The 19028-nt window shown below is 43.8% G+C and overlaps 3 protein-coding genes across 8 annotated transcripts in view; 2 read left to right on the top strand and 1 right to left on the bottom strand.

The window, feature by feature from the left end:
• TCP1 (t-complex 1) overlaps window positions 1-931 on the bottom strand; it is an 8935-nt gene extending 8004 nt beyond the window's left edge. The window contains exons 1-2 of the mRNA XM_027683455.1: window positions 732-931; window positions 607-641 (exon numbers count right to left, since the gene is read on the bottom strand). Coding sequence (XP_027539256.1) covers window positions 607-641; window positions 732-931 — 235 coding nt within the window. The remainder of the gene's footprint in view (window positions 1-606; window positions 642-731) is intronic.
• On the top strand, window positions 870-3309 carry MRPL18 (mitochondrial ribosomal protein L18). Its single transcript, XM_027687187.1, has 4 exons — window positions 870-987; window positions 1417-1597; window positions 2616-2850; window positions 3102-3309. The coding sequence occupies exons 1-4, from the start codon at window positions 930-932 to the stop codon at window positions 3171-3173; spliced, it is 546 nt and encodes a 181-aa protein (XP_027542988.1). The 5' UTR covers window positions 870-929; the 3' UTR covers window positions 3174-3309.
• Window positions 3310-4164: 855 nt separating this feature from the next.
• Window positions 4165-15699, top strand: PNLDC1 (PARN like, ribonuclease domain containing 1). 6 transcript variants are annotated; one of them, XR_003534861.1, is made up of 19 exons: window positions 4165-4252; window positions 4791-4848; window positions 4972-5045; window positions 5987-6020; window positions 6144-6267; window positions 6904-6992; window positions 7276-7382; window positions 8684-8763; window positions 9727-9864; window positions 10479-10548; window positions 10792-10877; window positions 11126-11181; window positions 12217-12284; window positions 13131-13184; window positions 13398-13440; window positions 13979-14061; window positions 14512-14687; window positions 14854-14952; window positions 15523-15699. XR_003534861.1 is itself a non-coding variant. In XM_027687142.1 (19 exons), the coding sequence occupies exons 1-19, from the start codon at window positions 4177-4179 to the stop codon at window positions 15593-15595; spliced, it is 1551 nt and encodes a 516-aa protein (XP_027542943.1). In that variant the 5' UTR covers window positions 4165-4176; the 3' UTR covers window positions 15596-15699. The 6 variants fall into 6 exon arrangements, 4 of the variants coding, with proteins under 4 accessions (XP_027542943.1, XP_027542935.1, XP_027542927.1 ...); XR_003534859.1 differs by having other exon boundaries at window positions 13979-14095; XM_027687142.1 differs by having other exon boundaries at window positions 6198-6267; window positions 13979-14078.
• The last annotated feature ends 3329 nt before the right edge of the window (window positions 15700-19028 follow it).

Here is a 19028-nt window from a genome sequence, read left to right as displayed (position 1 = left end):
TGTCTTTTACTGTGGTTCTCAAACACGTTCCGCATCGCTCAGGATTATACCCAAAGTCCTAGGGGAATGCTGCAAATTCCGAGACCAGGCTCAGATTCTGAGTAGATAAAAGACAATAGAAAAAGCTGAAGATCTGCTCCCTGATGATCCTAAGAGCCCTGCAGCTCTGGTGACGTTTTAGGCAGAACACTTAGAATTACCTTAATTCACGACTGAGATTGCACTTGATAATGGCACTTGGTACAATGTTATTTCTTCTAGAACGCTGCCATTACTCCTCTAAAGCAAAAGCAACAGTTACATTGTTCGAAGGGAAGGTCTCTGAGTTGTAACTATTCCCATTATACTACCACTATTCCCATAGACTGCCCGCAAGTGGAGCGAGGCTGCAGGAGCCGAGGCCGGCACTGCCGCGGGCCGTGTGCCCGTTCGGCGGCGACAGACCTGACCCTCGCCGGGCAGAGCGGCACCGTGTTACCATGAGCAGCGCCAGGGAGCTCTTGCAGCGGCTCGGGCCTCTCCGCCCCGTGGTTCTCGCAGCCCCCCGCCCACTCTTGCCATGCCCCCAGCTCCCGCTTTCTTAGACCCGTCCCAAGAAACGCAGACCCGGCCTCTGCAACCCGGTATCTCCCTCAAGCCCTCTTCTCACGGGGAAGAGTTAAAAGATGACCCCTCGAGTCGGGGAAGTGTTTTCTGCCCTATTTTGTGAGACGTGACTGACACTAGAGCACAGTTCCCCGAGGCGTTTGCACTGGAAGCGGCGCTCAGCCGGCGCTCGCTGCTTCCGCTTGACCCCGTCCCCGTCGGGCGGAATTCTGGCGGCCGCTTCCGCGGGAAGTGCCGCCCCACGCTCATGGCGGCGCCTGGGTGTCCCTGAGCGGAGGGAGCAGAGCTGACACCGCCCAGGGCTGTGGAGGCGCCGGCTCCTCATGGCGCTGAGCAGCCCCAGCCGCCTGCTGCTGGCGGCCGGCAGGCTTCGGGCAGCGGGTAAGCTCACAGGTCGCCGTGCCGGCTGCGCCCGGCGGGGGAACGCTCCCGGGGCGTCTTGGCGGTGCTGCTGTGCCAAGGAATGAAAGATTATACCTTGTTATTTGGTAGCGCTGTCATTGGTTCCTTGGGTAATTCGTTTTCAGTATTTTGTAAAGCCTTGGTCCTAGGGATCTCCTAGTCACGTATGAGTTTATATTTTATATATGAGTTTTGAAACAGCGTTTATTTACTAGCAGTTCACCTCATAAATTGGAGAAACAGGTTGAGGTCTTGTTATCCATCTGTTAAGTGTGTTTAAAAAAAAAAACAACCTGATTTTGCCCTGCTGACTTTTACAAGCTGTATCATTCTGTACTGTATTCATTCTGCTGTTTGCACTACATTTTTTTTAACCTGTGTGGTATTTTTCCCGGCTCTCCTCCCAAGGTCTTCATTTTGCATCAACTACAGCCCGTCTCAAAACTGAGACTGAAGTGGACACTAGTGAAAATGAGGTTGTTGCCCCAGACTTCACTAACAGAAATCCTCGTAACTTGGAGCAGTTGGCCCTGGCTAGGAAGGAGCGTGGCTGGAAGACAACATGGCCAAAGCGTGAGTTCTGGCATAGGTGAGTCAGAAAGTCACCAGCAGCAATGAAGACTCCAAAAGAAAAAAAAAAACCAAAAACAAACCCCAGAAACCCAACAGGTGGTAACTATTCAAAATGTATTTACTGGGTTGATGCATCAGTTATCATGCTAGTGTTTATTAATGAGCAGGTATCTCTATGTTAAAAAACAGCAGACTAGCATCACATGAAGCTCAGCATGTGCAGTGAAGATCTTTCCATCTCTTATTAAGGCAGCAGTAATATTGCTTAAGCAACGGGTTTTTAACTCAGGATTCTCTTAGTTCTGTGCTGACCAGCTTCATTGTTTTATTTGAGACAACATAATTGTCTGGGTTTTTTCCTTTGTGGGGTTTTGGGGTGGAGGGGTTTTGGTTGCTTGGTTGGGTTGGTTTGTTTTTTATTTGCTTGTCCTCTAGAAAATAAATTCATTTTAAGCTAGGGTTTCAAAATCATTATTTTGTTCTTGAGGAGAGATCCACATTCAGTTTGTTCGCACAGGGAAATCTGGTAATTGTCTCAGTGCAGTAAGAAATAGTTGCTCCTAATAAATACTGTGTAGTTATGTGTAGAAATTTATGATGTTTTCTCTGACAACTTGCAGATCTCAACAATTTCTTACCTGCTGTGGCAGCACAAGCCTCTAAGAGATTATATAGCAGCCCTAAAGCTTTTTCTGCTGGAGCAGTTCCCCTCATCTAGCTCATATGTACCTGTTCCACACTGTGCAGGTGTACAGTGCTTGGTTTGGAGTGCGTGCTGGTCTGAGGCAACGTAGGACCTGAGTAACTGACAAAGAGTTGCTCTTGGAATTTCACTCTTCTCAACTAGTAATATGATTCTTATTTCTGTCCTAATAAGCAAAACCCTACATATAATATAACATAATATAATGTAATGTAATATAATATCATGTTAGTACATTCAGTTTTATTTCACAAAGGGAGTCACTTAAGCATATGAATGTATTCCCTGGAAAAGACATCATAATCCCGTGTTATTTTTTCCCTGCACTTAGATTGCGGCTTGAGCGGACACAGCATTATGTAGAAGCCTTTGTTGAGCGCTCCAATGGGGATGTTGTGGTATCTGCCTCCACCCGAGAGTGGGCCATAAAAAGACACTTGTACAGTCCCAAGGGAGTAGCTGCATGCAAAAACCTTGGCCGTGTAATGGCACAGCGCTGTTTGGAAGCAGGAATCAACTTTGTGAACTTTAAAGCCATTATCCCCTGGGAATATCGTTGTGACTCGGCAAGTACCCATCTCCTTATTCCTTTGGCTCTTTTTTCCTTTTTAGGCATTAATTTTACATGATTTTCTTCATGTGGTTTGACAGTCCCTCCTTGCAACACTCAAAAAGGCAGCTTTGACAAGCTGCAGTTCCTGGTAGTATGCTTCCGTGAGGCTGTAAAGCTCTGCCCTCCACCTAACATGTCCTCACTGATATTTCAGTACTGATGGCTTTTCTTTGTATTTATTCATGTCTCTATCTTTTAAACAAGATTCAGGAATTCGAAAAAGCAATGGAGGAGGGTGGTGTTGTTCTGCGTGAGCCACGAAGAATCTATCGGTAAAATGGAGACTTCTAGGAAGATTTTCCAAGGAAAAATGATCACTTCTTTAAGTGTGTGTATTAGCACAGTGAAGGACCAGAGCTGGAAAAAATTGGAATGTGTCATCTTATAATAAAATACTTTTAAATGGGCAAAACTGTGTCATATTCTTGATTCTAAAATGATCAACACCTTTAAGGCTAGAATAAACTTATCATAGTCCAGCCTGATAGGTTGACAGAATTTACTTCATAATTCAACAATTTTAAGGTATATTTTATTTTTGGTATTTGATTTTGTTTGTTCTAACCTGAACTCTGGAAATGTTTTGATATTTGATGCCTGTATGCTGCCAGTCTAATTTAGCAAAATGTAGTCATTATGTGAATGTTGAGAACTGTAATAAAGTGTATGGGCTAATCTTGCTAAAAATGATGGAATTCCCCTAACTCATCCTTGCAGGTTTCCTGCAACCCTGACATTGTAGCTGCTTAACCCTATAGGCATAGGAGGAAAGCTGCACAAATGCTATCTGCAGGGAGTAAGAAGCCCAATTGTCTCCTGTGGCTGCCTGCTGCTTGTCCACAGACTGATGCTGTCGGTGCCTCTGGCAAGTGATCGGCATTTAATGTGTTCAGGGTATGTGAACCCCTCTGACAAGCAGCACCTGGTTCAGAGAGGCCAGGCTTGGTCAGTGCAACTCCCGTATCGGCGTCCTGGTGCAGTGCCTTGCTGCTACGTGTTTGTAGGCTCTGGGAGAGGAGAAATAAACGCCACGGTTGTGTGCCGGGGTTTATCAGCGAGCGGCGTGAGCCCGGCCCGGTTCTGGCATCTGTACTAAACCCTCAGAGTTGAACTGACGTGATTCTTAAAAAACACTCCCTCTCCTTTGTTCCCGCCGCTCGGATTATCCTCGAACCTGCCGCGGTCTCGCCTTTCCCATTAGTTACTGAGGATGAGTCCCGCCGCGCGGGGCAGTGGCGGGCACGCAGGCGCGGCGGCCGGGGCCGCGGGGAGCCCGGCGATGGAGGTGGGCGCGGAGGGCTTCGCCCGGCTCCTGCCGCGCCTCAGGCGCCGCATCCGCCGCGCCGCCTTCGTGGGTGAGCCCTGGGGGCGTCCCGCCCGCCCGCCCGCTCGCTCTGAGCCGTGCCCTCGACCGCCGCTCGCCCGGGGAGGGGCGCGGCTTAGCCTTGTCCGGTGTAGGGGCACCAGCACTGAGGTGTATGGCAGCAGATAATGGCGCTGCTGTGCAAAGAAACAGTGGGCGCCGAGGCCCGGAGTTTAAAACTGGCAGCAGGGATTGGGAAGGGAGCCCTCGCTGAGGTGCTGGCCTCGACTCGGAGGGCTGGGGGCGCTGGAGGTGATGGGGTTGGGAGGCACACACACCGCTCAGGAGGAGGCCAGCCCCTCCTGCGGGACGTGTGTGTGGCCGTGCCTCGTCGCCTCGTCCTGCCACAGGGATCAGGGAGCTGGAGACTTCAGTCCCACAGCAGTTGGTTGCCTTTTCTCTTGAGCTTGCCGCCGGTGGGTTTGACAGAGGTTACGGTGAAGAGAAGTGTTTGAGAGAGCCCCGTCCTGGTGCTGGTGAAGTACATGCCTCAAATTTCAAATTCTCTTGTATTGTTTCCATCTCAACAGCCCTTGATACGGAGTTTACTGGCTTGTATTCAACTTTCCCACAAAGCAGCGAGCCCAGGTAAAGCTACTGGACTTGAAACGTGAGGGAGACTTGTTGCTTTAGCTCTGTGAGAGAGCAACCCGTGTGTAACAAACCTTCATGTGTCCGCTCTCCTTTCCCCAATTCTGGTTTTGTTCCTAGCCTGTTTGATTCCCCTGTGGAGCGGTATCTGAAGATCAGGCAGAGTGTTCAGCGCTTCACTGTTACTCAGCTTGGTAAGTGCTGCTCTGACACAGAAAGTGATCTCCTGAGGTCTTACAGGTAACCAGCCTTTTGCCAACAGGTGGGGCCTGTAGGTGGCTCTAGCCTTAATATACTTGTACAAGACATTTGTTTGGTTTTCCCCCCCCCCTCTGATGTTTAATACTGTCGACCTTTTAATATTTTAAATAATGTCATGTCAGGTGAGCTGAATACTTTTTACTGGTCTAAAGTTGATTATATTTAAAGGTTGCAGTTAAAAATACAGGGCTTTTAAAGCAGAGGATGCAAGCAAGAAGCATATAATGGCAGCTCCTATTCAAAGCCATATCATTTGATATAGTGCATGAGTAAGGGGACTATCAGAAGAAAATGAAGGCTACTATTTCTGATACTCCTAAAATAACAAAAAAAACCAACATGAGAATGGGCCTGTGGAGGAGGGCATTGACAGTTAAGAACCAATAAGAAATCAAGAAGAAAGCCCCAAAATAATTTTAAATGTTTTTCAAAGCCTTAGGGTATGTAAGATGTTAGTGTGCCTTTTAGGGATTAACAGAAAAAAACCCAAACCTGAGAAGTTAAACCCATGTTTCAGTACTCTCTGGTGCCCATCTCCTTCCAAACATTTTTGTAGTGTAGTTGGACCACAGACCCATCTGTGCATGCATAGTTAGAGACTTTGATCACCAACTCGCCTCTTGCCCATTGCTCAATCTTTTTTATTTAATCAAACTTGACTCCTTTTCCCACTTAGCAGTAAAGGCTTGTCCTTGTTCAGCTCTCAGGGAGCTGAGGAGTGGCCTGGCAGTTGCTGTTAAGATTTGCACTGTGACATTAGTGAGTGGAAAACATGTACTTCATGAGGGCTTCCCTACATCCCTTATCAAATTGTACACTATCTGTAGGCATCCAGCTAAACTTTGCCATCTCAACGGAGGTTTCTTTCTCACAGGGCTGGCAATATTCTCAAAAGAAAACTCAAACAAGTAAGTAGAAAAGCAGTTTTCTGTTATAATGAAGACAGTGCGGTTTAGATTTTATACATTGTCCCCCTGGGGGGAGTTATTTCTTGTCATTGTCTTCAAGAGATATTTTTCTTTTCATTTTAGGTATGTGGTGCATTCATACAACTTTTTTCTCTTTCCCTCAATGCTGGGAGTTAGGGATGTCGAATTCACCCTCTCTGCGTCTAGCATTCAGTTCCTGTCTCATTATGGCTTTGACTATAATAAGGTACGTAATCTCTCTGCCAGAAATCCAGAAGATAGGAAATCTCTGCAATTACAGAAGAAATCAGGATTAGTATCCCAAACACTATGTTTCTGGGGTAAATACCATCTTGCTGAATGCATCATGCAGTTCGTTATCAATAGGGATAGTGAGTGCTGTTTTTTCTGAACCAATGTAGAGGCAATAACCACATCTTTGTCAGCTTAAGACAGATTTTCCCGCCTCAAAAAACAAACAAAAACCCCAAAACCCCACCTATCTCTGGTGAGCTGACAAGTTACTAAACAGACCCCCATGGGTGTCTTTACTAGCCACGAAGATGGGGAAGTATCAGTTTACCTGTGTCTTATGTATTGCCACGTTTCCCATAAAATTCAGACCGTGTCATCCCTTAAGAGTACTAGCTTGCAGTTTTGAACAGGAAGCATCTGGTATCTTGACACTTGGAAGTATCTTATTAAAGGAAAGGTAAAAGCAGAGCAAAAAAAATTATTCCAGTTGACAAAAATCCTTTTCTTTCCTCCATACATGTTGGATTGCCTACAGTTTGTTTGCCCTGGCTAACCTGCTAATTCTCTAATGCACTGCAAGAAAATCCAAGGGAATATAATCAACCTGGCATTTTTCTCCCCCCCCCAGTTCCTCAAAGATGGAATCCCATACATGAATGAGGTACAGGAGAAGATCTTTAGGCAGCATCTCTTAGCAGGTAGCTGGACATTCCGCAGGTGAGCACTATTCAGAGAGGTGGCTCCTCAGTACTGATTGTGTTGACGGTTCAGCTTCACTCAGATCACGTTTTGTAGAAATACTGAAGCCTGTTGGTCTGAATGCATTGGTGCCAGCAGTTCCAGCATGCTGTGGTCTCTCTGAACCAAAACTGAGATCACAGGATACAATGTGGAGAATTGGGTGAATGTTGGGAAATGATGTTTTTGCATTCCCATGGCAAGGCACAAGGCTTCATCTGTAAAGAGCATTTCTCACACTGCCTCTTTCCCCCTCATCTAGCACTAGTGCTGCGGACAGGGATGTGCTGAGGAAAGTTATTGATGAAGTGACCTGTTGGATAGCTGTAGCAGAGGAAGAGGAGACTATGATTCTGCAGGATTTGAGTGGTATGAAACAGGGTGCCTCCCTTAGGCACCTGTGGGGTCTGAGTGGCTTCATTACTTCTCCTGAACCTCTGGGGCTGCTACTGTCCTTTGCTACCCGTTCTCTTAAACTGCTCTCTTGAGAGGGAAAGCACCAGTGCCCATCCTGCCTTTACAACTCTTTACCCAAGTTTACACCTCAGTTCCTGTCAGGAGTTCATCTCTGGACTCTGCTTTTCTGCTCTGTTGGGGTGGTGGATCTTTCCAAAGTGGAAGTGGATGTCTGGGTGGTTGGAGCATGCTTTGTTGTACTTGACTACTTTATTGTAATTTTGTGCTTCTTCAGAGCAGCAACTGGAGAATTTGTAGTTGCTCTGAATCAGGGTAACCTTTCATTTGTTTTAAGTCCTGGGTTATCTGGTTTTTTGTTTATTTTCTTCCCCTTGGAGAAAGGAAAGGCATGTCACCTTTCAGGTGCCCTCTCATGTCGAGCGGCAAGGAGCACCATGGAGACACATATACCAGTGGGGATAAGCAGGCTACTTACCACCTGTGCTAGGTTTTGAGAGTGGTATAGCAGAGTTGAGGAATTTCTGTGCTGTTTTGAAGAAGTTGAAGGACAAGGAATTTTAGCAGGGAATAATTTGTAGGTTTGCTCACAGAACCCAAAGCTTAATCCTTTAGGTCAGGGAATAAAATACAGAAAAGCTGAGGAAGGACAGAGAGTATTCAAGACTTTGTCTGTTAATGGTTTTTTGCAGAGTTTGGAATAAAAGGGGTGGGGACTGTGCTGTTTTTTATCTACTTGGTCAGCTGTAGTAGCAGAAGAGAACTGGGTTAGTTCCTTATCAGCTGTGGGGGAAAATGCATTGGTACGTCTCTTGTGTGGTTGGCTTCTGGTTCTGTTGCTCTGAAACCTTCCAAAATCACAGTGTCTTTTCTTCAGAGGAATAGCCTTTCTCTCTTTTCTTTTCAGTTAGTCTTATCCTTTCTTCTGTGTCCTTACAAAAGCTTATTTGCCTGAAATTTTCACTGTGACTTTTTTTTTGTGTGGGTTTTGTTTGTTTTTTGGTGGGGTTTTTGTTTGTTTGGTGTTTTTGTTTTGCTTTGGTTGTTTTTGTTTTACTTTGTTGTTTTGTTTTGTTTTCTTTCTGTCATTGTGTCTGGTAGCATACCAGGATCATAGTTCAAGAATATTTTCTATACACTGGAGGAGAAACACCTAGTCAGTCCTTCTGTCTAGAAAAATGTGTTTTCCTTAGAGGATTGTCTGCACCTCTGAAGCTTTTACTACCTTTTTCTTTTTCCTTTTGTTTTTGTTGCAGACTATCATGTGCTTGAAGTTCAGCTGGTTCTGAGGCAGGCTCTCCAAAATGTTTGGACGGAGCCTCTTGGAAACAAGAAGGTGAGATGGAAATGTGGACCTTTCTGTCTAGGCAGATAGGACTGACATTCTTGCAGGGATTCTGAAATGTTGCTTGTACTTTTAATGATAGGCTCTAGGCAGAGAAGACAGTGTTCTGGGGAATGTTGATTGTGGGATCCCAGGAAAAGGTGTACAGAAAACTGAGCACCTCTGGTTTCTATTTGTTCGGTAGCCACAAAATACATTGAACTGGAATGCTTATCCTTGGGGCACTTCTGGAGGGACCCTCTCTGTGTCTTTACTAGGTTTTTCCTTCAATACCTCCACAACAATGTACAGTTTTAGTCTTTTTTGTGGTTTTCCTTTGCTGACTTTTGCCACGTAGTTGCTTTGAAGACTTTTACTCTCTGTTATATGATCTGCTGTTTTGCTATTTGCTACTGCTATTTAGCATTTGGTGCAATATTTTCTGTATTAAACGTATGGCTGTGGACTTCTCAAACCATGGCATCAGCGTGATACCAGTCAGTTGCTTAGAAGCTGTTTACAGAAGTTTTGGGGTTTTTTTTGTATTGGTCCTATTTTGGTCTGATAACCAATGTCAACCGTGTCAGATTTACTAAGCCTTCTCATCTGAAACATTGCCTTTGGGGACTCAGTTTGTGTGATTGCTGTTTGTTACTGAGTTTTTGATGCAATGAGCTTACCATATTGTTATCAAGTTAAATTGAACTATGTTCGTTTGTGCTCCAAAAAAACCCCCACGGTTCTTACCAATGGTCTTCCTCAATAATAAAAGACCCTTAGAGCAGGTCCCTTTAGTTACTGGAACACTGATCTACATATAGAAGTGAGACAGTCTCAAAATCCCAGGGGATGTACAGTTTCTCTGTCCTTCGCAGCCTTGAAGCTGAACTTGTCCTCAGTATTACTGAACCCCAGTAAACAATGTACATAAAACTAACATGGCAGGCTGAGATACCCAATGACTGTTCTTTCCAGGTAATGGTGAAAAAAGTGAGTCCACAGCATCGTCAGCTGCTGGAGAACTCTTCCCGTGACCCCTGTCAGATAGAGCTCATTCTCCTGTCTGCCCGGGGCTTCACCAACCTCTTCCAGATACTTGTTGAAGCCAAGAAGGTAAAATGCCTTATCCCTACTCTCATTTTTCATGTCTTTTTAATTTGCTGTGTTAAATGCAGTCTTAAAAAGTCCTGGTGTTACACAACATGAGTCACCATCTAAGAAAACTGAGCAGATTCTTGCCTTTTGGGCAAGTTATGCTTTTCAGCAGGTGACAGACCAGTTTGTTGGACCATGTAGACCATTGGTCTGACTCTGTGTGGAAATTCTTATGTTCTGTATGCAGTTTATTGAATGGATTTCAGCTTCAGAAGACTGTGGGTGATGTGCAGGCAAAGACTGTCCCTGCCCTTGTGAGTAAGTGTATAAATCTCATGGCTGGAACATTTTACCAATGTTCAGCTGAGCTGAAAATCCACCTAGCTCCTTAGATCCACTGAAAATAGAATTCTGCTAAAAAAATACTCTCCTCAAAGTCCACAAGTCTGATTTCCTGGAAGCAGTAGTCCTCCTGTGAGCCTTGCAGCCTGAATAACTCCTGGGTGAGCGTGTGTGGATCTGTCTGCTGTAAGAAAGGGTTACAGCTGTTGGGCTTGCATAAAGTTGGTTATCTCTGAGCTCTCTTCAGAAATATGCTTCAATGGGCTGTTAAGTTTGTGTTCTTCCCGTAGCCCCTGGTGGGACACAACATGCTTATGGACCTTATGCATCTTCACGACAAGTTCTACAAGCCCCTTCCAGGTAATGCTGTACATAGCTGCTGTCCCAGGCTGCTGCCTTTGCAGTGGGGGTGGAACAGGAGGTACAGTAGCCTTTTGCCACCCTAGACACCCACAAGTGGCAGTGATAGTTGGCTCTTCTGAGCCCCAGCTGCTGGAGCAGTGCATCGTTTTATGCCATCACCTCTGTTTCCTATGAACTTGTGATATCATTGGCTTGTCCCCAGTTTCATGATGCCTTTCTCCGCATGTGTTTTGCTTTCAGAAAGCTATGAGGAGTTTAAAAGGAACATTCACAACCTGTTTCCTGTCATCATAGACACCAAGACTATAACAAAATCTATGAAGAAGGTGAGATGCACAGGTCTCTTCGTTTGGAGTTAAAACTTGTTTTTCACCCATAAAAGAGGGTATTTTTCCTCAGTGCGCTGTGGTTACAGAATTGGAACCAGTTCTCAGTGTTGCCCTGGGACGTTCTAATTTTAGATCTTGTTTAATGAATCATCAGTCCAAGTAACTGAGCTCTTGTTGAGGTTAGTTACCGAGTGAGTTAAGGAGGTCTGCCTTTGTTGGTTTTCTAACACATTCTTCTTTTCTAGAATTATCTGTTTCCTCGAGTATCTAGTCTTTCGGAGGTGTATGCAGTTTTGTGCAGGTAAGTGGTGGGCAATATAGCCTTCGGCAATCCCTCTGTTTTCTTTGGAAAGATATTTCAAAGTCAGTCATTTCATATGTTCATATTTTCTCTCCTCTCAAGTGGTTTTCAATTGGTTTCTTGTCTTTCTAAATTCGAGAGCAAGAAATGCACATCTTTCTTACAAAGTAATTGTGTAGTAAATTATTTGTTGTAAGTCACTTCTGATATTGTATCACCATTACTTCATCGGTCACAAGTTTGGTTTGCAGACAGCTGTACATGCAATTTGAAAATTGAAATGTTCTGAAATGAATAAGTTTCAGTTCTTGGTGAAAATGCATCCTAATTTCAAATGCCTGCTCCTAAGACAGGGCTGCTCTGAGCCCAAAGCAATAACTAAATACAATGTTCTAATGGAGAACATGAGTAGGTACCATATCTCATGAGCTTAGTCCAATGTGGTAGAAGGCTTCTCCTATTTGACACTTCTTTTGTGGCTAAGTTTTTTTATGTTAATTTTGCTAAGAAAAGCAAAATTTTGCCTGCTTCCCCTTACCCCCTGCTCCCAAGAAGGAGATGCAAAATGAGTATTTGATCAAAACAGTAATGGGATTCTGAGATTTTGTTTGCTTATTTCTTAGCAGATTCTCAGAGTTTTTATGCTTGCTTGATCTCCCTTTTATTTCAGTCATTCTGTGGGTGTCTGTTTATCCTTCAGGGTTTCCCATTCAAATAGAACCATCTAGTCAACCCTTTTCCTTGGAGTTTTAGTTCTGCTCACATTTTAATGTATGCAATTAGACAAGATTTGCTGGTTACAAGTTTTGAGTGAGGGAAGAGGCTGAAGAAGTATTTAGGAGTTAGTTTTCAGGAAGAAAACTGGTAGATATTATTCAGGTAAGCATTTTACCCTTTTCGTGGAATACTACCAAAGTTCCTTTTAAAGTATTCAGTAACTTTTTCTGAAATGAAGCTACAGGTCACTAGAGAACAGGAACTTGTCTCTAATATATTGAGGAAAGACAAAAATCTTACACATCAACTTGTCTTCAGCAGCAGCCTAAATCCCAAGGATCCACTGTGGCCAGTTATAGCTCTTGCAAGTGACTGCTCAAGATATGGTATGTTCTTAAGCAAATCTTCAAAGCTGGGTAGATAAAAGAGGTTTGTTTTACTCTGTGGATGACCACATGCAAAGTATGGGTGGTGCCACTGGGTCAGCTGAATTTGCACAGAGGTGCTGATACACATTTTTGTCCAGATCCAAAGCCTGGGCTCCCAAGCCATGTTCTGCATGTCCCTGGTACCTGCCAAGGGTAATGCAGGGCAGGTTTGCATCATGCTGCGAGCACAGACATTAAGTTGAGCTGAGCCTGACTTGAGGCTGTGAAGAGTCAGTAGTGCTTGGAAAGGGCAAGGGATGTGGGGAAACAGCCGTCCTAGAAGGGAAAGTAGTGGGAGCTAATGACAAGGAGGTCCTGAAAAGTAAGAGGAGCTTGGTGGCTGGTGTGTGTGCAGGGTTAGTGGTGCTGTGTGTGCAGGAGGTTGTGTCCAGTATGTGGTGTGATACTAGCTGTGAGGCAGATGTTTTCTGGCTTCTCCTGGCAGCTCTGCAGCACAGGGCCTCCTGTGTTTTGAAATAGTTCTCATACCATCAATACCATACACAACACAGTTTGATGTAGACCTTCCTAGAAGTTAAAATTTTTTCACGTGCATCTTGCTAAGCTTTTCAGACATTAATGTAATTGCTGCCTTTTTGTTGATATTGTTTTAAAATGCATGGGAGAAGCACAGACTTTCTACAGAGTGTAAAATTTTCAGGTGAGGAAGGAAACAGCTGAGGGTGGGGGAAAAACAACCCTCTAGAACAGTAGATCTTATGAATGTTAGGATTCTGCAGTGCCACAGTTTTCAAAGCATGCTAAATGTGTTTACTACTTTTTGATTTTGTTGGACACTTACAGCTGAGAAGGAATCTCCTCATGAGGCAGGCTATGATGCATTTCTCTGTGGTTCAGGTAAAATGCTTCTTAAACACTCCTTCAGAGATTGTATTGGGACTTGGCATTTCCTTTCCTGCTCTGTAGCTCTATTTGATACTAAGAAATATTTGTTTATACACAGTCTGTTGCTCTTAGTAACTTAGCTGCACTTTAGTGAGTTTTTGCTTTCTATTTTTTTAGGTATGTTTCTTTAGCTTTGTTCTAATGCCACCTCATTATTCCTTCTAGTTCTTCTGATGTCAGCTCATTTGCTACTGTGCAGATCCACAGAGTAAGTGTTTACAGAAAATTGTGTTACATGGATGGTCCTATGGAAAGCAGTCATCCGTTTGCTGTGGCTGACTTTTTGTTTTGCAGACTGTCCTTCCTTTTGGATAAAAGAAAGTGTTACTGGAAATGTCATGTTCTAATTAGATTTTTATTTTATAAATCTGAAAGTAGTAGATTTATGTCAAAGCTGACATTTTAAAAATGAAATCAGGGGCCATGCGATGGCTCAGAGGTTGGGAAATGACATTGTGACTTCTTTACCCTTGAATGAGCTCTCTCAAGTTCAGTTCACTTGGGTAAGGGTCAAATAATTTTCCATTAGTTTCCATTTTTGAAACCTCTGTGAATCACTGCCTTCAGTTAACTTCATAAGGGGCAACTGTTCAAAACCTTTCCTTTTGCTTGCAGCTTTTTGACATCTGTAGGAGATGCCAAGATCTAAAATACCTATTTTGTCACTGGTTGAAGAGCTTGACACTGTGCAGCAGTGCAGCACTGGGGAGAAACAAAACTTTGTTCTGTTTTGTTTTTTGATTTAGGGATTCAATGGAGGCTGATCCTTCTTTCTCACAGTATCTCACCGTGTTAGCTGGGCATGTGAACCACGTGAATTTCATACGAGGTGGTGTTTCAAGCATTGTGCGTATGAATTTCAGGTCTGTGACCAGTTTGTGGGGTGCATAGGTCAGTAGCCTAATTGGTGGCTTCATTAGAGGAGAAGAGTCCACCAGTGCTGGGGCCCACCTTGACAGAAAATTGTCATCATACAAGTGACACAATGGACCTCTTGAAACAGCAAATGAATTGAATTTCTGCTTTGTGAAATGTTTTCCTATTGTTATTCTGTAAGATGGCACTAGTCAGTTTATGTTGCTGTTTCTCTGGTGGTTTCTCCATGGTGATCATGAAGAAGTTTGCTTTTATAACTGATGAATCTTGGGACAAAAGAAAATTAATTTTTCACCAACACCTGTCATTTATTTGTCACGTTTTGCATATTTTCTGATTATATTAGTAGTGCTTCTGTAGTATTTCTGAATTCAGATATGTCTCAATATTGTATATTTTCCAGAATTTTTCTGGGGAAGATGCTCCCTGCGATCATCCCCCTGCCTTGGTTGTTCATGTTCAAGGCTGGCCAGGCCTGAATGAGAGACAGATTTACCAGGAGTTTAAAGGTCTTTGTCGCTTTGATGTCAGACGGCTTTCAAAGAACCAGTTCATTCTGCTCTCCAATAAATACAAGCAGTAAGTGATCAGAAAGTCTTAATTTTTTGTCCTTTGCTCCTCTGATCCAAGTCTTCATCCCACCCTCTCTCTGCTGTGACAGCTCTTAGATAGATTCCTGCCCTGAGATGTGGGATGCTGTAAGCAGCCTGCAAGCCACAGCTCAAGGCACGTGCTTTCCTTGCAGCGTCAGGCTCGTCCTGCGGGATTACAAGCACCATCCTCACCTGCCGGTTTCCGTCTATCGCCACTGGAGGCACTCTCCGCGCGTGAACTGCCTGCTGCAGTGAGTTACGGAAAGCACAGGAATGGGGAGTGGGGGAAGCATTCTTTTCAGTATCCTAGGCCCTGTCACAACAGCAGCCTGCTGCGCATTTTTTCCTCCTGCCCCAACCCCTCAGGGGAGCGAGGGGCTCAGAAGCAGGTTTGCTCGCTGACTGCTGGGTGGCTACTTGGGAGTTTTCAGCCCTGGGCAACTGGACTGTAATCTTGAAGGTTAACTGGGAATGTTACCCCATGCGTAGCACATAACTATGTATGTGCTATCATAACAGACAGGTGGTTATCTTAGTGAGTGTAGTGCCATCTCTAAAAAGCTTGATGAGAGGGATGCAGAATTTCCCAGGTGTGGGGTGGATGTGGGTTTTTTTTCCTACAGCCGAGTTGAAAGCTTGACAGTGGGAGAGATTTCTAGATTCAAGTGCACTCTCCTTGTGAGGTGGTGACAGTGATGCTCATGAAGGGAGAATTTCTGGCCTGACGTGGTTTGGAAAAGAATCTCAGGGCTTAATATGACCAAAATTAAACCCTTAATATAAGTAGATTAACAGCATTTTATTATTCTTGCCCTTTTTAGAGTCTCTGGTATTGTGGCACTGTGGTCTCTCTTGGCCTTTGTACTTGGAGGAGCTCCTAGCTGTTCACTCTAAAGGACTGCCTTGGAGATGAGACATGAGGAACACAGATCTTGTTTCTTGTATTTGCCCGTTTCATTTCATTCAATAAACTATGAGCAAAAAAACCAAACCTCAAAACTATGAATACTGTTTGAATTGTTTTCTTGCAAAAGTATTTTTAAAGAGGATGTGTTTGTTTCCAATTTGTGATATTTTGTAATCTGTTCAAAGCATCGTTCCCCGTTCAAGAGGGAGATGATTCTTTCAATGCCTAATTTACTTCAATCCTCTGTTGGTTCTTCACGGCTATTCATAACCCCAGTTTGTTCCCAGTGCTTGTGCTTGCTGCATAAAACACATTTCTGATAAAGTTCAGGAAGTTATGAAATGAAAGAGGGTATTTTTAGGTTCAATTGTAAAGCAGGGGAAATGTCACTGTTTAAAAAATGAAAATGGGCAGAGTTGATGGAGAAACCACTCTTGGGGCTCATGATGAATTCTGGGTACTAGTAAATAAATTGCAGTGCTGTCAGTTGCCATGTGCAGTGGTATTTTCAGTGGCCATGTAGCTGAAGATTGACACAGCTAAGCGGAATTTATCAGGTTCCAATTTGTAGAATATACACAGTTCAGGTGAGTCAGCACGCATTTCTGTTTGCTTTTAGTGTGCACAGCACCTGAGCAGTCCTTTACCCAAAGTAGCATAAGACATGCTTTGTGGATCAGTTTCTGTTGATATAGCTGGAGTATTTGTCAGTTCAGGAACTTTGGTCTTCAGAGTTTTTTCTTATTAATTTCCTTCTCTTCTTAAAAACAACCTGCTGATGCAGGGTTTCCAAATAATGGTCCCTAGATGTCATTAGTCAGATTTAATTGGATGGGGCCTGTGATCACCTAATAGGCAGAACCTGCTTTGAATCGAATGTAAGGTGGGAGTTGCTACAGGGGACCTTAAGGCAGCAGCATGGCACTGTGGTGTGCCTAAGGATTACGTGCTCTCTGCTGTTGAGGGGCTGCTGCTTTGCTGCTCCTTGGGAGACAAGGACAGCACATCTTCGGATGTGGTTCTCGAGCTCTGCACAGCTCGTGGTTTACAGCTCTTGTTTCATAAACAAGCTCCGAGCAAGATAAGTAGCTGACTTCTTGATGACTTTTTTTAACCTCTTAAGTGATGGGGTTCTGTCAATGTTCCTTCAAATACCAGTATAAGTGTAATGTTTAATTGTCTTTTAGAATCATTATACACCCCTCTTGTGTCAAGAAGAGCACAGGCTCTGTCTGTTGTGTAGATTTAGGAAAATATTCATTGGGTGTTACATGCAGTAACGTGTTTTCCTATAAAAACACTCTTCTTGGCTTATGATCTGGGGAATGTTGTTCTGAGACCCCTTGTTCTCTGGGGTCTGGATTCATTTGGCTACTTAACCAGGGGGAGACAAAGCCTCACTTGCATCTAATCTTTACAATTGGGGGATCATTAAGCTAGAGGTTCTGTTAGTTCTGAGAAGCCCAGCAGTATCTAAGGGAGCGTGCACTTTGAAGGAACAAAGAAATTGTTTGTTCTGTCATTAAATTTTGTTCCCTTCCTCCTGCTTTCTTCTCTTAGTAGCACACTGACAAATAATGAGTTAGTTCCCTGCAGTGCTGTTCTCTCTCTTGGCTTACCCTCTAGAGAAACACACTTCCCTGTGGATGAAAGTAGAGATCCTTTCATCCTTTTTGGAGAAATAGCGTATGGGTCTGACCATGCCTTTTCCCTTTCCAAGGGACAGACACACCTCATGTAGCAACATAGTGTAGTGAATCAAGAGAATTGTCTTTCCTCCATTACAGCTGGGAGAAATTACAAGTAACAATTGCTGTAGATTTCAACTGTAAATCTGTTAAGTTTATATGCAGAGTAAATACATGAAGAAGAAATGAGAGCGGGTTGAATATACTCTGATCTCCTTCCTAGGGGAGAATTTACAGAAAAAAGTTGCCTGTCTGTAATAATTGAGGGTCACTTGCTGCTCAGAGCCTCTTAAAGAGATTGATCAGAGGTACTAGCAGTCAATTTCCATGGAAGGAAATGTGTTAGCTGGGGACTGGTCTAACAAATCAGAGCAGAAACATTTGGCTGTGGGAACAGAGCTGCAAGTTTTTCTGAGCAGGTGTTCATCAAGGCAAAATCTTCCTGAACATGTCACAGAATCACAGAATATTCTGAGTTGGAAGGAATCCACAAGGATCATCAAGTTCAACTCTTAAGTGAATGGCCCATACAGGGATCAAACCCACAACCTTGGTGTTATTAGAACCATGCTCCAACCAACTGAGCTGATGTCATGCTGATCTGGCCATTCTGACCTCAGCCAATTCTTTTGCCCAGACTAGGACATTGTTACTAATTGAAGTTGGAAGTATCAAAAGTATTTCAGGTTATGCTTGTTCCTGTGTGTCTTCTGCAAGGAATAGGAGATACTTTTGATTCATGTGAGGCCAATATAAGGTGGTGCAATCTGCCTCATAGCTCTGGCTCTGAAGAGGTGCGTGTCAGAACTTCTGAGTGGCTCTGAGGGCTGGCAGCTCAGAAAATCAAGCCTGTCTCCCTGAGACAGTGATAAAACCACAGCACGGTCCGCAGCAGCAGTTACAGCACAGCTGCCTCTTAGCAGTATGAGAAATCTGTGCTTTAGATGTAAGGTTTGAAAGGATAATTCCAACCTTCAATGCAATAAGATGTTAAAATTCAAGCTGTGAAGGTGTACATTAAAAGTGTGGCCCTGCAAATGGAGCATTGTAGATTGGAATATGTCTGTTTCCAAGAACAATTTGATTTTTCGTACATTGACTTTTTTTTTTTACATGTTAAAGATTAAGTATGTGGGATTTGAGATAACATATCTGCTCCAATGGGGAGGTATGGAAAAGGCAAAATTCTCTAAATATTCCTCTGTCCTTGCTGCTGCTGCTGCTTATGGCTTCAATGGTGATATGCCAGATACACAGTGGCACTGGAGGAGAGCAGGATTTAGCTCTTAAAAGGTATTCTTTTCATATGGAAGAAAATTTCATATACTTCTATGTTTTGTAATGGTGTGAGTCAATATTCTTCTTAACATTATGCTTTCATTCAAAAGACATCACAGCCAAAAACCTTGGTGGATCTTGGAAGGGCAAAGTTGTAGATGTCTTGCTGAATGAATCAAGTGCAACAGCCCAGTGCCAAATGCCAGCATCACTTACCCCCCTCGTGGGAGGGACCCTCACAAGCCAGAATGTCTTTGGCTGTATCACAGCACCAGAGCTGGGTCAGAACTTTGTGGGCTGATGAAGCGAGTAATGAATTTTCCATATGCCTTAAACATGGAAAAAGCCTGCTGTGCAACTGCTCTTTTAACACATTTTTGTGGTGTTCTTTTATATGCAACAGCAAATCTGACTTTTCTGGTTTTATCTCCCTTTTTCCCATGGCTTTTCCCAA

The sequence above is a fragment of the Neopelma chrysocephalum genome, unplaced genomic scaffold, assembly GCF_003984885.1.
Source record: "Neopelma chrysocephalum unplaced genomic scaffold, ASM398488v2 Primary Assembly neopelma1_23, whole genome shotgun sequence".
Taxonomy (NCBI): domain Eukaryota; kingdom Metazoa; phylum Chordata; class Aves; order Passeriformes; family Pipridae; genus Neopelma; species Neopelma chrysocephalum.
Note: the sequence above shows the minus strand (reverse complement) of the source record. Positions and strands in the feature narration are given on the sequence as shown.